This window comes from Lepidochelys kempii, chromosome 2 (genome assembly GCF_965140285.1).
Source record: "Lepidochelys kempii isolate rLepKem1 chromosome 2, rLepKem1.hap1, whole genome shotgun sequence".
In the NCBI taxonomy this organism is placed as follows: domain Eukaryota; kingdom Metazoa; phylum Chordata; order Testudines; family Cheloniidae; genus Lepidochelys; species Lepidochelys kempii.
This window is the reverse complement of record NC_136381.1, coordinates 105297273-105312189: the sequence shown is the minus strand read 5'-3', so window position 1 is coordinate 105312189 and position 14917 is coordinate 105297273. Positions and strand designations below refer to the sequence as shown.

The 14917-nt window shown below is 43.9% G+C and overlaps 1 protein-coding gene across 1 annotated transcript in view; it reads left to right on the top strand.

Moving 5' to 3' along the window:
• Positions 1-5391: 5391 nt before the first annotated feature.
• PARD6G (par-6 family cell polarity regulator gamma) overlaps positions 5392-14917 on the top strand; it is a 106064-nt gene continuing 96538 nt past the window's right edge. The window contains exon 1 of the mRNA XM_073331840.1: positions 5392-5683. Coding sequence (XP_073187941.1) covers positions 5612-5683 — 72 coding nt within the window. The 5' untranslated portion in view covers positions 5392-5611. The remainder of the gene's footprint in view (positions 5684-14917) is intronic.

Genomic DNA, 14917 nt, shown 5'->3' with positions numbered 1-14917 from the left:
ATCTCTGAGGCAGATCCCCGTAATGTGAGGGAGTCAATCGACAGCCTGTTCCACCGCTCAGACTAGGCATGTGGTGGTACCTGCGTCACACAGACAGAAGCCTGCTTTCTGCAACCCTCCTGCCCCCAACAACTCACTTCAGCGATTCCCAAAATCAAAGCTACTTACCAGGGGCCTCCTCTCCAGTTTGCCAACCTCCGACAGCTGTGACTGGCTAGCCCCCTCCAGGGTAGAGAAGGGCTCCTGGCTGCATGCATCTCTGACCTCCAAGTCATCCTCTGCCTCTGAGTCCCCCTCCCCCTCCACATCCTCATCCAAGATTTCCTCCTCCTGACTCGGTCCACTCTCGACTAGCACGCAAACCACCGAAGTATCCACAGGGGACTTTGCAGTGGAGATGGGGTCGCTGCTGAGTATCGCGTCCAGCTCTTTGCAGAACCGGCAGCTCATGGGTGCTTCCCGCGCCTTGTGGTAGGCATTCTGCAGCTCCTTCACTTTGACCCTGCACTGCAGTGTGTCCCAGTCATGGCCCCTTTCTGTCATGCATCGTGAAATCTGTCTGTAGGTATCATAATTCCTACGGCTGGAGCGCAGCTGGGACTGGACAGCCTCCTCTACCCCAAATGCCGATGAGGTCCAGCAGCTCGGCATTGCTCCAAGCGGGGGATCACCTGGTGCGTGGAGCAGGCATGGCCACCTGGAAAGATCACCATCACCGAGCAAACAGGAAGGGGACTTTCAAAATTCCCAAGGAATTTACGGGGTGGGGATGACAGTTGGTCACCTGAGGGCAGGGCAGTAGAGTTTCTAACCAATGACCAGAGAGGTGAGAACAGGCATTGGGGGACACCTCCCGGAGGCCAGTCGCAGTGCTGTAATCGACCAGGGTCTCTACACTGGCACTGTGGTGCTGTAGCCCCGGTGCAGAGAGCTCTACGCAATTGAGAAGTAGTGCTATCATCAGGCCACAAATAACTCCCTCTCAGATTTGTCCTGGCTGTATGCTTTCTCACCTTACATGTAAGATGTAGAGAACTACTTTCAACTGAGACTGATAGCCCAGTTCCTACTGCCTTGATCAGGAGTTTCCTTTTTGTGGCCTACATGGTAATGTTGCAGCCTTGGGAATACAATGGACTAGTTTTGAGCCTCATCTTATGTATGTGCAGGATGCACCCAAAGTGAAAACATGGCTCCACTGAAATCTATGGGAAACCTCCCCTTGACTTCAATAAAGTCAGGATTTCATCCCCCATGAGCTGCCTGACTAGACTAGACACTGATAATTGATTAAATGCGTTCTAATGTGTCTGGCTATTAGCTGACAGATATGACTTTATATAGTCAAGGTGGTAGGCAGCAGTTATTAAAGGAGGGGGAGCCCCTTTTTCTCCAGATATTAAACCACTACCCAATGTGAATCCAGCTGTATGATTGTTGTGGAATCCTTAAACATCTATTTTGAATGCCGAAACAGACCAGAATAATTTTACAGATACCCAAGGCATTGATGGAAATGCTCCTAATCTTAGCAACTGACCCATCTCATTCAAGGTATAAAAGTGAAGCTCTTTTAAAGAAAAAAAAAAAGGGGGGGGGGGAAATCTTGTGTTCATGAAAAGGTTTCATTTTTTCAAACCACCATTGGTTTATTTGTTACAGTTAAACTTGCACTTCCAATACAGTAAAACACCAATACATTTAGTAAATGTTAGTTTCATGCATTTTTCCAGTAAAAATGAATGAAGGCTCTTGTTTCATTAATTTCAATTAATTTCATTAATCTGTGTTGTCTCATTCCCTTCTTGCCCCTAAAATTCTGGAAGAAAGACACAGGGCAAGGCAGTAGAAAATCAGACTCTTTAGAAAGTCACTTATACCTGTGTAAAGTAAATGCAAAATAGGTGTAAAATGTTCAGATCTGGTGATTTATTACACTCACTTTACACAGGTGTAAATAACTGTAATGGTGCAAGACAGTGAAGAATCAGGTCCACAGTTAGTAATTTTCAGAATATGTTTTTTTTTACCCTCAGGTGCCTTTCCTCATATTGACATTTTTTGGTAGGACTTTGGAGGAGAAACACCATCCTGGATCTTCAAAATGCTGTCTATTGCATAACACTTTTTGAGTAAAAAGAGACATTCCATTCTTACCGATTTTATGTTTCCATCAATGTAGATTGAATGAACAAGTTCTAAGCGATTTCTTAGACTGTAAATTTGTTGGGGAAGGGACTGTCCTTTGACCTACATTTGTGCAGTGCCTCACACAATGGGGTCCTGGCAGTGATGAGCTGCCAAAATCTTAACAACTGGTTCCCTCCTCACCCCACGAGTGGGTCGTTGCCCACCTCTGCCCCCCGGGACTCCTGCCCCATCCAACCCCCCACGTTCCTTGATGCCCCCCCAGGACCCCTGACCCATCCCCCCCCGTCCCCTGAATGCCCCCAGAACCGGGCAGGAGGGTCTCGTGGGCCACTGCAGTGGGTGCCCACCCCACCCCTAAGAGCCAGAGGGACCTGCCGGGGGTGAGGTGGGGAGCTCCCAGGAAGCATCTGGCAGGTCCCTCTGGCTCCTAGGGGTGGGGGATCGTAGCTAGGGGGGGAGCAGGGGGAGCGGCTGCTCCCACCACTGATCACATCAAAAGTGGTGCCTTAGGCTGGAGCACCCACAGGGAAAATTTGGTGGGTGCAGAGCACCCACCGGCAGCTCCTCGCCCCACCCCACCCCCAGTCCCAGCTCACCTCACCTCCGCCTCCTCCCCTGAATGCGCCTCCCCGCTCTGCTTCTCCGCACCCGCCCCCCCCCGGCCAGCTTTCCGCGAATCAGCTGTTCAGTGGGAAGCCTGGGAGGGCTGAGAAGCAGGCAGCTGCTGCCCACTCAGGCCGAGGGTTGCGGAGGCGAGCTGGGGCGGGGAGCGGTTCCCCTGCGCTGCCACCCCCCCCCAGGTTACCTGCTGCGGCGCAGACGGCCCTCCTCTTGACCCCTGGGCCCAGCTCACTTCTGCCTCCCTGGGCCTGAGTGCAAAGCCGCCACTGCTTCTCAGCCCGCCCCAGCTTCCTGCATGAACAGCGGAGAAGCAGCGCAGGGCGGCGCATTCAGGGGCGGAGGTGGAGGAGGAGCGGAGGTGAGCTGGGGCTACGGGTGGGGTGGGAGCTGCTGGTGGGTGCTCTGCACCCACCAAATTTTCCCCTTGGATGCTCCAGGGCTGGAGCACCCGTGGAGTCGCCGCCTAAGGCGCCAGTTTTGGCCAGTTAAATTTAGAAGCCCTTTTAGAACCGGTTGTCCCTTGCGGAGCAACCGGTTCTAAAAGGGCTTCTAAATTTAACAACCGGTTCTAGCAAACCATTGTGAACCGGCTCCAGCTCATCACTGGGTCCTGGTCCATGACTGCGGGTTCCTGGGTGCTATTGTAATACACATAATTATGATAATTAGCAATAACTGGTGACAAGAGAGGGAGAAAGACCAATAAGCACTGATTTGCAGGAGGAAGTGAGGGAAATTTTCCCATCTAAACTTTCTGTTCTCAGACTCTAAATCATGATAATCATCATAATCTTACATTTATATAGAAATGTTTTACCTCAAAAGATCCCAATGCACTTTGTAAACACTAGCTCTGAACCTGCAAAGAGTTCCTTGTGGTCCACCCCTGCACATCCACAGAACACCTTGTAGGATCAGGGCCTTATATTTCAATGGATATGTTCACACACCCTGCAAAAGCATTCAGGCTTGGACTGGAGCTCTGGCTCTGAAGCCTAAGATGGGGGTGCATGAACCCCTCAAGACCAAGTCTGTTGACCTGGACTCTGAGATTGACACTGCCGTGGGCTGCTACTTGCTGTGTAGACATACCCTATGACTCTACAAGGGTGCAAAAGTCCTGTCAAGATGTACAAGTGTGCTTAACTTTATGCACTGTGCGTAGTTCAATTGAAGACACTGGGAATGCTCACATAGTGTGTAAAGTTAAACATGTGCACAAATCTTTACATGACTCAGGCCTAAAATACTATGAGAGAGAGAGAGAGAGAGAAAAGAAATTGCTTTCTTTTCAAGTTTGTTTACTTTACAGAGTTGCCAGCATTTTGTGTATGGTCTTTTTAACGATTTCCCCTGTAAAATCAGTCAGTTTATCTTTTTTCTGTGGGTTTTTCATGCAATGGGATAGAAAAATATTTAAACTAAGAAAATTCTACTGACTCTACTGCCTGGAGTGATTTTTAATATTAAGGAAAATTATCATTACTTTCCTATTATTTTTAAAGTGTTGCCAAATCTTGTGATTTTTATCACAATTTTCATATTTGGTGTTTTCTTTAACGGGCCAGTTCCTTGAGTTATGTGACAGGTTTCAGAGTAGCAGCCATGTTAGTCTGTATCCGCAAAAAGAAAAGGAGTTCTTGTGGCACCTTAGAGCCTAACAAATTTATTTGAGCCTAAGCTTTTGTGAGGTACATTCCACTGAATGCATCCGATGAAGTGAGCTGTAGCTCACGAAAGCTTAGGCTCAAATATATTTCTTAGTCTCTAAGGTGCCACAAGTACTCCTTTTCTTTTTGAGTTATGTGATAAGACTATCAACTTTCATTTTAAAATCAAGTACATTTTTAAGCCTCATGGTTGCAAAGAAAAGCTTGAAAACATGAACCCTACAGGCTCCAAAACTAGAAGGTAATTTAAAAAAAATCCCAGTCATAATTTTTGAGCACTTGTGCCCCAACCCTGCAAACACTTTACACAAGTGCTTAACTTTACTATTGTGAGTAGTTATATTGAATTTCAATCGAAATCAGTTGAAATATTCATGGTAGTAATATTAAGCACATGCATAAATGTTTGCAGGATCAAAACCTTAGGACTGGCAATATTATTGATGATAGTTATTATAGTCTCGGGCTGGTAACTAGATATTGTACCGGGGCTGCTAAACTTTCATGGCAATTGTACCTGTTAGTAGTTTGCCTTATCATTTGTAAATACATTACACAGATATGGGTTTGCACCACAGCGATCAGATTTGTATCCATATTTCTCCAAATTTGTGGGAGAGGGAGAAGAGGAGGCAATATCTGGCCATCCGCGTTTTGGTTTGTATCCTTCTCTAATACGCGGACTCCGTAATTACTTCTGTCCGCAGCTCCCACTCTTTTGTGCGACTTCCTCTAACTAACTAGGGATTTCAGTAGCAAATCACAGCCCAGAAAGCACACCCTCCGGAGCGGGAGGAGCTTTTCTCTCCTGGAAATGAAAGCGGCGAGGAGGGACGGAGGAAGGTTCGGCCAGAGGCGGGGTCTAGTACGTCCCGCCTCCTCTCATTGAGTCACGGAGGCGTTGCGAGCCCTGCTGGAGGAGCGATTGTTACAAACAGAAGCCCGGAGAGCGAGCTGGGCGGGCGCTCTGATTCGAGCGTTGGGACAAAGTAAAAGAACCTCCGGCGCCTGAACGTTCCAAAGAAAGATACATTCCAGGGTCGGAGCAGCGGCGACAACACGCAGCCCGGGGGAAACTTTCCCACAGTCGGAGGCAGCGGATCCTGCAGCCCTTGTTGAGCGAGGGCGAAGAGGAGGAGGAAGGGGGGGATAAACTGGGGACCGAGAAGATGAATCGGAGTTTTAATAAATCTCAGACTCTGCGGTATTTCGATTGCAGCGCGGTGGAAGTGAAGAGTAAGGTAAGGAGACTGCGGCAGGACACAATCTGGAAGCAGCCTGGTGCTTTCCTCCCCCGCCGGATTATTTTGCAAATGAATGGATACCCCCCCTTCCCCCTCTTTGCAATTGAGCATATTTTCTAAGTTGCAGCAAAGGATAGGTAGCAACTCTTTGAAAGGCTGAGCTGCGTTCGGTATGTAGCTGCGATCACATGGCTCAGACTCTCTAGCTCTCGTATTTTTTTTCCGTCTGGATTGAGCTGGAAATGTAGGGAAATTCACATCCCCCCCCCCCAATCCCTGTGCCCACAGTGAGCAAGGGGGCTCACACAGCAGCTTGTCTGGAGATCTAGGGCACTTGCCATGAGGAGGACTTCGCCAGGCAAGTTTGCGGCCACTGTAAACTCTTTATTTTGGGTTGCACATTTCTGGCTCGCTGTGAGTCAGTAACTGCACCCCCCTCCCCCAGCTGCGATGGGCTGTTTATACAAAAGCCGAGGTTTTTAACAGGGTGAAAAGCCCGTTAGTTCAATCAGTCTCGGCTTAATCCCGAAGGGACGTGGGGGTGGTGCTGCAGTTTGAAAACCCACTTGGTTTAAACGTGATCTTTCGTTGCTTCGGTTTGAATCAAGAAAGAGCACAACGTTTGGAAGGTTGTGGTTCGTTTGTTTTAGGAAAAAACGATCCATTGTCTCGCTTTATAGACCTGTTCGGAAGTTGGTAAATGTAGCTGTGAAAAGAGGAAAACCCCTCCCCGTCTTTCTCTGCCCCACCCCCCATATGAATTAAATCTGAATTCAGTCCTACCTCCCCCTTTAGCTTCGGAACGGCTAATACGCTTTTGGTCTCCTTTACAGATCTCAGCCTGAGTCAGTGCTGTAATGTTTGATGCACGTCTTCAACTCTGTGATCCTGTTTAAACTTGTTTGGGTTTTTGTAATCATCTGATTATCTAGTGAATTTTTTTCTCTTTGTTGGGGGGAAGGCTCAGCTCCTAAGGATTCTGCTAAAAAAGTACTTTGTCTGGTGATCCTTCTTTCACAAAGATGAGACCCTGGCTAAGTGCATCCTGATCTGTTGCACTTTGTGTGTGTACCTGTGTTAGCTTGATGGCTTTCTGAAGAGTCCCCTAGGGAATATTGAACTTGAGCAAGCCTGACTGTCTTGCTTTAGGACCAAGCCTGACTAGTGATAGGGCATGTGTTTGTAATGAGACATAAATTACATACATCTTAAGTATACGCTTGAGAGAACTGAGGCGGAATTCCAAATGCTTCCGGTTCCCAACTAATAGTAGTAAATTACTGTAACAGCCAAATAAATAAAATAAAAAATTCCATTGAAATAATTTAATAAGTTTCTGTCTTGTGCATGATGCCAAATACACTTCCATTGAACGCCTAGTGGTAGCTCAGAACCTTTAGACTAGCAAACAGGGCCACAGTACTGAGAGTAAGAAAACGGGCTTCTATTCCCAGCTCTCCCACTGACATGCTATGTGACTTTGGATAAGTCGCAATCTGTACCTCAATTTCACCATCTGTAAAATGGGGATAATATGTGTACACCATTATAAATCACTTTGAGATCTATGGATTCTATAAATGCTAAATATTATTGTTAGAGAATGAATTGTCAATTAGACCATAGCATACAAAATTAGAATGTTGCAAAGCAGCCATGTCAAAGCTTGAGTTGAATATCCAGCTTTTAAAATCCTGTTTTCAAGTGTCGGTAACTTTCTCAAACAATCCTTTTGGGTTGAAATGCCTACCATTTAGTCTCAGCAAGAAGAGGTGAATTTGTTTCTGTTCAAAACTTGATCAAAATCCAGCCAGGCCCTTTTGAGTGGAAAAATGTTTTGTACTTGTTCAATATTTATTTTTTAAAGCTCTAGCTGTCTGATTTTAAAAGTTCATACCATGTGACTCGTCCTCAGTGACTAGTCACAATGCAAGTCTGAAAAAAAAAATACAAGGAATAAAATGAGTGCCTTGTAAAACTTCATGCAGCATTCCAGATTCACTGAAAAACCATGTAAATAGGTTAAGATGATGATAAACCTGGTTATGTGTCCTGGTCTCCATCTACCACAGTTGTTAATGGGACAGTTTGATTCAATTCAGACAGCACATACCTCTGCCCTTGAGAAAGTACAAAATGTGTAATGGGTTGAGCTGAGAAGCTGTCTTAATTTCTGGGGTATTTATGATTGGAGGTGTCCTCTCAAATGCAGGTTTAGAACCCTTTATTTTCTACCCTCCAACCTGTATGGTGGGAGTGGAAAGGTGTCATCAGGCTTGAAAAACTTTTTTGTCTATCTCCTTACCCCCCCCCCCCCCCGCAGCCTATTTCCAGGTGTGCTTGCTGTGAAAGCATAATGCATTCAGAAGTGCTCTGCGTACCCCCAAGAAACCCTCCAGACCCAGTTAGATGAATGCTTGCTTACCAAGTCCTACATACAGTGCACTTGACCCACATTTTCAGCCTTCTGCTGTTAAACACATGTCTAACATCTGCAGATTGGCCAAGTTAATACTCCCATTCTCCATTTTAGTATGCAGTAAGCTAGTTTTCTATGTTTGTTTCCTTTGGTGGTTGGTTTTTTGTTTTTTGTTTTTTTAAATCTCACTACTAGTAAGCACCTGACAGCTTCTTTCTCAGCTGCAGAAACCCTCCAGATGTATCCCATCAGCCCACCTAACACTTGCATGTGTGATTTAATGATTGTAGATTTCTGGAGGGGGGGTAGATATAGTGAGAATATTTGTGGGGAGGAGGGGTTTTCTGGAAGGGCTTTAAAGGCTTTGGGGTAAGGTGTGTGTGTGTGGGGTGTCTCACTACTGATGTCAAGAGGTTATTTTTAAGCCAAGGAAATGAAATGCAGAAAACCACATTACTTCATTCTTAAGGTAGACTCTTTAAATGTTACACAAACTTGAAAAAAAACCCACCCCCCCCAATATATATACACATCCATCAGTGGTCCAAAATACTACACATGCAGTGCATCTGGGTTAATGTTATGATGGATACCTTAATTCTTGAATTTCCTAACTTTTGTGTGTTTAAATTTTCAGCCTTAATGTTGCATTAGCCTAACTGTTATCCATTGTTTGTAGTAAAACTGAGTGTTAATTATGTAGCAAGTTCTTGTGATTAGTTTATGTAGGGAGATCACTGTTGAAACAAAAAGAAAAGGAGTACTTGTGGCACCTTAGAGACTAACCAGTTTATTTGAGCATAAGCTTTTGTGAGCTACAGCTCACGATGAAGTGAGCTGTAGCTCATGATAGCTTATGCTCAAATAAATTTGTTAGTCTCTAAGGTACCACATGTCCTCCTTTTCTTTTTGCGAATACAGACTAACACGGCTGCTACTCTGAAACTGTTGAAACAAGTTTCTCTTAAATACTTTACAGAGCTCTTAGGTATATTAGAAGGGGGTAGCTAATTCTGATACTTCAGGGGTTGATCAGCCAGGGTCAAGAAGAAACTGTTTCCCAACATATAATATTGCACACCAGGCAAGGTACATTATATTTATGCAGACTTTTCTATCTTTCAGTGAATCATCTATGATCCACAGTTGTTGGAGATGGGATACCAGGCTAGGTTGGTTTGTCCTGGTATGACAATTCCTCTGACCTGACTGGAAATGCTAGCTACTAGCTACTCTCCAGTTTGGCTGGACTCTTATTGCTAAAAAAGACAAGTTAAATACCATCTAGTCAGTGCAACTGTTCCTGGCAGCTGTGTGGTGCCAGCCTTTTAAATATTTAGAATCTAGTCACCTTTATTTTGTAAGCATGAAGCTTGTCAAAACATGTCTGAGAACTAGAAAGTTGAGTATGAGAACTCCTGTTTTCTTAGCTATCTTCTAATGATATGGCTTGTCAAAGAGAGCGAGTCAGGTGCATAAGGTACAGTGTCTTAAACTAGAGTGTGTAATTGGTTTGGGATCCAGGAGTTCCCAGTGGCAGATCGTGGAAGGGTGGAATCTGTTAATGGAGAAGGTAAGCAGAAGGGAGGTGCCTTTGTGTAAGTTCCTGAAACCATTTTCTTTGGCTTTTACTGACCAAGATGTGCAAGAGCTCCAAAAAAATTGCCATGGAACACCTGACAACTTTAATTATGCTTCCTCTGGACCCATCCCCTATTATCCTGAAGCAGATAATCATCTGTTTACGTAAACACCCAGCAATCTAGTATATTGCAACCTTTATGATTCAGATTTAGTCCTGATTGAAAACTAAGGGCAGAATTGCTCCAGACTAGTTAAGACTCATCTAAACCTGAATCTGGATTTAAGTTTAACTCTAAAGGAAGGATCTCAAACCCTGGAGAAAGTTGCTTATTTCCGTGGTTGCCCTCTGAGGAAACAAACAATCTTGACCCCCAGCTTGACATCCTTCATATCCCCAGAGAGCAAGTGGTCTGATTCTCAGACACTATTCCTGCCTTATCAGTATCAGAAATGAGTGATATTAAAAAAATAGACCCATGTGTCTTCTCAGTGTTGGCGACCTCTAAGCTTCATGGAAAATTTAAGTGGTCAGATTTTCAGCTGGTGTAACTCATTTTAGCTCCTTTGACTTCAGTGGGCACTATGCTGACTTACGCCATCTGAGAATCTGGCCCTAGAGCATTTTTCAACATCTGCCACTTGATTCCCTGAATATTTAATATCCTATGTTTGTCCATGGGGAATATTCAAAGCTATAGATTCTCTGGTTAAAAGCCCTTAACAAAATGAATGATGTTGTGAATGCGGAGAAGTACTCATAAAACAAGTCAGAACTGATTTCCTAGTGCAAGTGGTTTGCCATAGTGTGGTGATCTAATGTCTTTTCAAAGGCTAAATAAGGCAAAACAACAAGCAAGCTGTCTTTATACACTCTCATTCTCAGATGAGTTTGATTTTCTGAAATCTTTAATAGTTCTGCCTGAGTTCTCTCTTCCTTATCCCCCTCCACCTCTCCCAAAAAAAAAAACTAATAGGGGCTTTATATCCTGTTGTTGGATGGGATACTGGGGGAAGGGGAACCTGTTAATATCTTTCCCTAGATAGATATGGAAGTATGAATTAATTTTTGAGTCTTTTTGTTCTTGTATGGTTTTCTCTAAAGGATTAAAAACCAAAATACCCACAGCCTATTGAGGCAGATAGTATCTGCATCTGTAGCTCAAGATAAACTTCTGAGCTCCAGGGTTAGGCAGGATTTTCAAATTCATAATCGGTAGTAATCTTGCCAGATCATAACTACTGTTCCTTTCTGCATCTAACATTCTATATCCACTACTCTGTCAGGTTGGTGGCAAGCGGAATATCTTTTCCCCTTTTGAAGACGCTGTCTCAGATTACTGGCTTCTGGAAACAATTCTAAAAGGACTGTGCCCCCCCCCCCCCCCAACTTCTTCCCCAACCTCTTCCCTAAGCTTTTAAAAACTCCAGCTTGCTGGTAGGTCCCATCTTAGAAAATAAACATACATCTTACTCTTAATGCATTTCCTCTCCATTCAGATTTTAAAATCCCTCCTATTATCTTATTCTTGTGTGAAACCCTGTGCATAGCTATGGTGCTCTAGAAACAAAACAAACTTTTGGAGAGAAATCCGTACATCTGCGATGAGATATTCATTCACCATTACCACTTAAAGGGTGAAAACTGAAGACTTCTTAAAATAAGAGTTTTTTTCAAAACCGAATCAGAAAATTATTTTGGGATCTTTTTCAAACGCGGACCTAAATGGAAGGATACGTATGGAGAACACAAGTGTCCATTTCTTTTCCATCTAGCAGGACATTCTGGAATATTGTAAGTTTTTTTTTTTTTTTTTTTTAAAGTCTGTAATAACCTGGAGGAAGTTACTTGACTTTTCCACGGTATGCATCCGATGAAGTGAGCTGTGGCTCACGAAAGCTCATGCTCAAATAAATTGGTTAGTCTCTAAGGTGCCACAAGTACTCCTTTTCTTTTTGCGAATAGAGACTAACAGGGCTGTTACTCTGAAACCTGTTACTTGACTCAGTTGTCACTCTTGAAGGTTCTGGTTTTAAGATTTCTAATACGTTAAGTTTGTCTCTTGCCAAATTCTGTTTAAAAGGGGCAGAAACTTGTATTGTCCTCACACTCCAAGGCTATGGCTACACTAGAGAGCTTACAGCTGCACAGACGCAGCTGCGCTGCTGTAAACTCTCTAGTGTAGCCGCTCTAAGCGTTGGCTTAATTAATGAGTGGCTGTAGCTATGTCGGTGGGAGAAGCTCTCCTGCTGACATAGCACTCTCCACACTAGCGTTTAAGTTGGCATAAGTTGTGTCTCTCCGGGGGGTGGCTAATTCACACCCCTGAGCAACATAATTTATATCAATTTTAAATTGTAGTGTAGCCATAGCCTTACCTTATTTCCTCTTGACTAAAGGTACAAGCAGAAAAGTAACTGGAGAAGGGTCTTCAGTCTTTCTAGAGTGGATATAGATCCACTTTGTGTGTTTTTTGTGTTTTTTGAAGTGACTAAAAGAAAAACCTCTTCAGGAGATGCTTAATTTCTTATTTTCTGATAAGAGGATTTGGCATATTTTAAAATTATGGTTAGGGATGTGATAACACCCCCTTGCAAACAGCACCGCAGTCAGGCATGTCATGTGCAATGACAAGTTACTAACAATATGTCACTTTTCCTCAATGTTCTGTTTTGTGAAGTTGATTGACCTTTTTATTAAAAACCAATACTGACTAACATCCTGCTACGATAAACAGTCACACTTATTACAGGCAACTGTAAAATTTAAATATAAATAGAACGACTGTGTTTATTACTGTTATATCTACTATTCCACTTCATCCAAATCCAATATTCAGTTACTCAGTGTTCTATTAAATGTAGTAGTCAGATTTTTAATATGCTTCTAAGATTGACATTCTGATATGTCCAGTGCACAAAAAATAAAGCTCAGATAGAGTCAGGCCTTCCAATACAGAGCACAGCTCTTTAGAAACAGTGCTCTTCTCCTGCCCAATGAACACCGTGGATTAAAGAGCATGTTTTGGATCTCTGACACGTGCAGAAGTCAAATCGTCCTCCAGCAATTCTGCCCTATTAAAAACAATTGCTAGGGTGGTGAAACACTCAGACAACTTGTGGTTTGTCCTGCTAACATTGCTGCTTGTTATGGGAACGGGTGCCTGGGCAAAAGACACTCACTGCAAAAAAAGCTTTTTTGCAAAAATCAATGTCACTACTGTACAAACACCTTAGCAACTGAAATATGATGTGCCCACATAAGCATTTTGAAATTGAACACACTTTTTTATTGCAGGTGTAAAATGTAGTAGTATCTTATAACCTTTAGCATTCCAGTAAAAACAGATTTGCCTTTACCAGTCCCCTTTAAAGAGAGTGAAAACTTTAGAGGACTGCTCTTACTCCCTTTTGACTTCCATGGGAGTAAGATAGGTATGTAAATTGGTGCTGGTCAATCCTCAGTAGCCTGATTGATCGATTGTAGCCTTATCCTAAATTACATAAGTGCTGACTTCTAGTTTTCCTGGAGGAACGGGGGAGTTGCTCCACCCCCTCCCCTGAGGTGCCTGCCGCAAGCCCCTCCCAGAGCCACCAAACAGCTGTTTGGCAGTGGCTGCCGATCAGTTCTTTGGCAGTGCCCCCGATTAGCTCATTGGGCATGCCGTCAAACAGCTGTGGCTGGTGGGTACTGAGCACTCACTTTATTTTTTTTCTGTGGGTGCTCAGCCTATGGTAGATTATAATGTCCTTCTACAGTTGAGAGCTCCTTGAAAATCTTGGTCTTTAAAAGAATAAGCTGTACCTTTTAAAGCTGTATTCAGGTACACTGCAAAAAATGTGATGCTTTGAACCTGCAGGACGTTAACACAGATTTTATGCAAATGTTTTGGAATTCTTCCTGAAGCCAGATCGTATCTCTGGTAACTAGAGTCAGACTAAAATGAACTTTGTCAAAAACAATGTGACTAAGAATACGTTGATTTAACTTCTTGTTCTAAGTTTCAAAACAGAAGTGATTGTATCCAAACCAAATGTAGTAGGGTCTTGGAGAAAACCACAATGTGTTGCTGCCATCTTAAATTAAGACAGAATGCCAAAGCAAGATTGACTTCAGTCATTCTGGATTAGCTGTATTTTATTTCTGGATTTCCACAAATTCCAGTTGCAGGGTCAAACAAAAAAAACCCCAAAAGATTAATCTTTCATGTGAGCTGAAATAGCAGTTTATGTAACTGGTTCAATAGGCTTGTCCCCCAAAAACACTTGAGCACTTCAGGGCAGGTACTATCTGTCTTTGTGTATTATACAGCACCTACTACACTATCCGTGCCAAGCAAATAGGGTAATGTCTTCCCTGTTTTATTGTAAGCATTCGTTCTGATCCTGGGAAGGCTCCTTTAAGTGGTAACGTCTATGAAACTTATGGGTTCAAACCCTTCCTACTCTGAAAGATTTGTTAAGATTCCATCTTCCACGCATGTACAGGGCCTACAATGGGGGCAGCACCAAGTACAGTGTTGTTTGTAATTGGGTCATGATCCGCTTCTGTGACCTGGCTACAGCAAGCACAGTTGAATTGTCCATGCAGCAGCGTTTCTTACACCACTGTGTAACTGTGTTTTCCGGGAGAACCTGGGCAGCCTGCAGGAAATGCACATGAGGCAACATCCCAGGATATGTGATGGAGTACCTGCCATATCGTTTAGACAAACTGCTATGGGGTCCTGTCTAACCTGGAAAGTACATACTGGAAAATTTAGTTGCTGGAAGATGGCCATGTGCCAGCCTGTTGCTGATGAAGGCAGCACATTGTTATTCATGTGGTTACCATGTTAAATACAGTTTCTGCAATTTTTGCCAGACACCCATTGGCTAGAACAGTGTTTCTCAACCAGGGCTACACGTGCCAGGGGTGCAAGTGCTGGAGGAACCAACTAGGGGCAGAGCTCTTCTTGACTTACTGCTCACACACAAAGAAGAATTAGTAGGGGAATCGAAAGTGGATGGGAACCTGGGAGGCAGTGACCACGAGATGGTCGAGTTCAGGATCCTGACACAAGGAAGAAAGGAGAGCGGCAGAATATGGACCCTGGACTTCAGAAAAGCAGACTTTGGCTCCCTCAGGGAACTGATGGGCAGGATCCCCTGGGAGAATAACATGAGGGGGAAAGGAGTCCAGGACAACTGGCTGTATTTTAAAGAATCCTTACTGAGGTTGCAGGAACAAA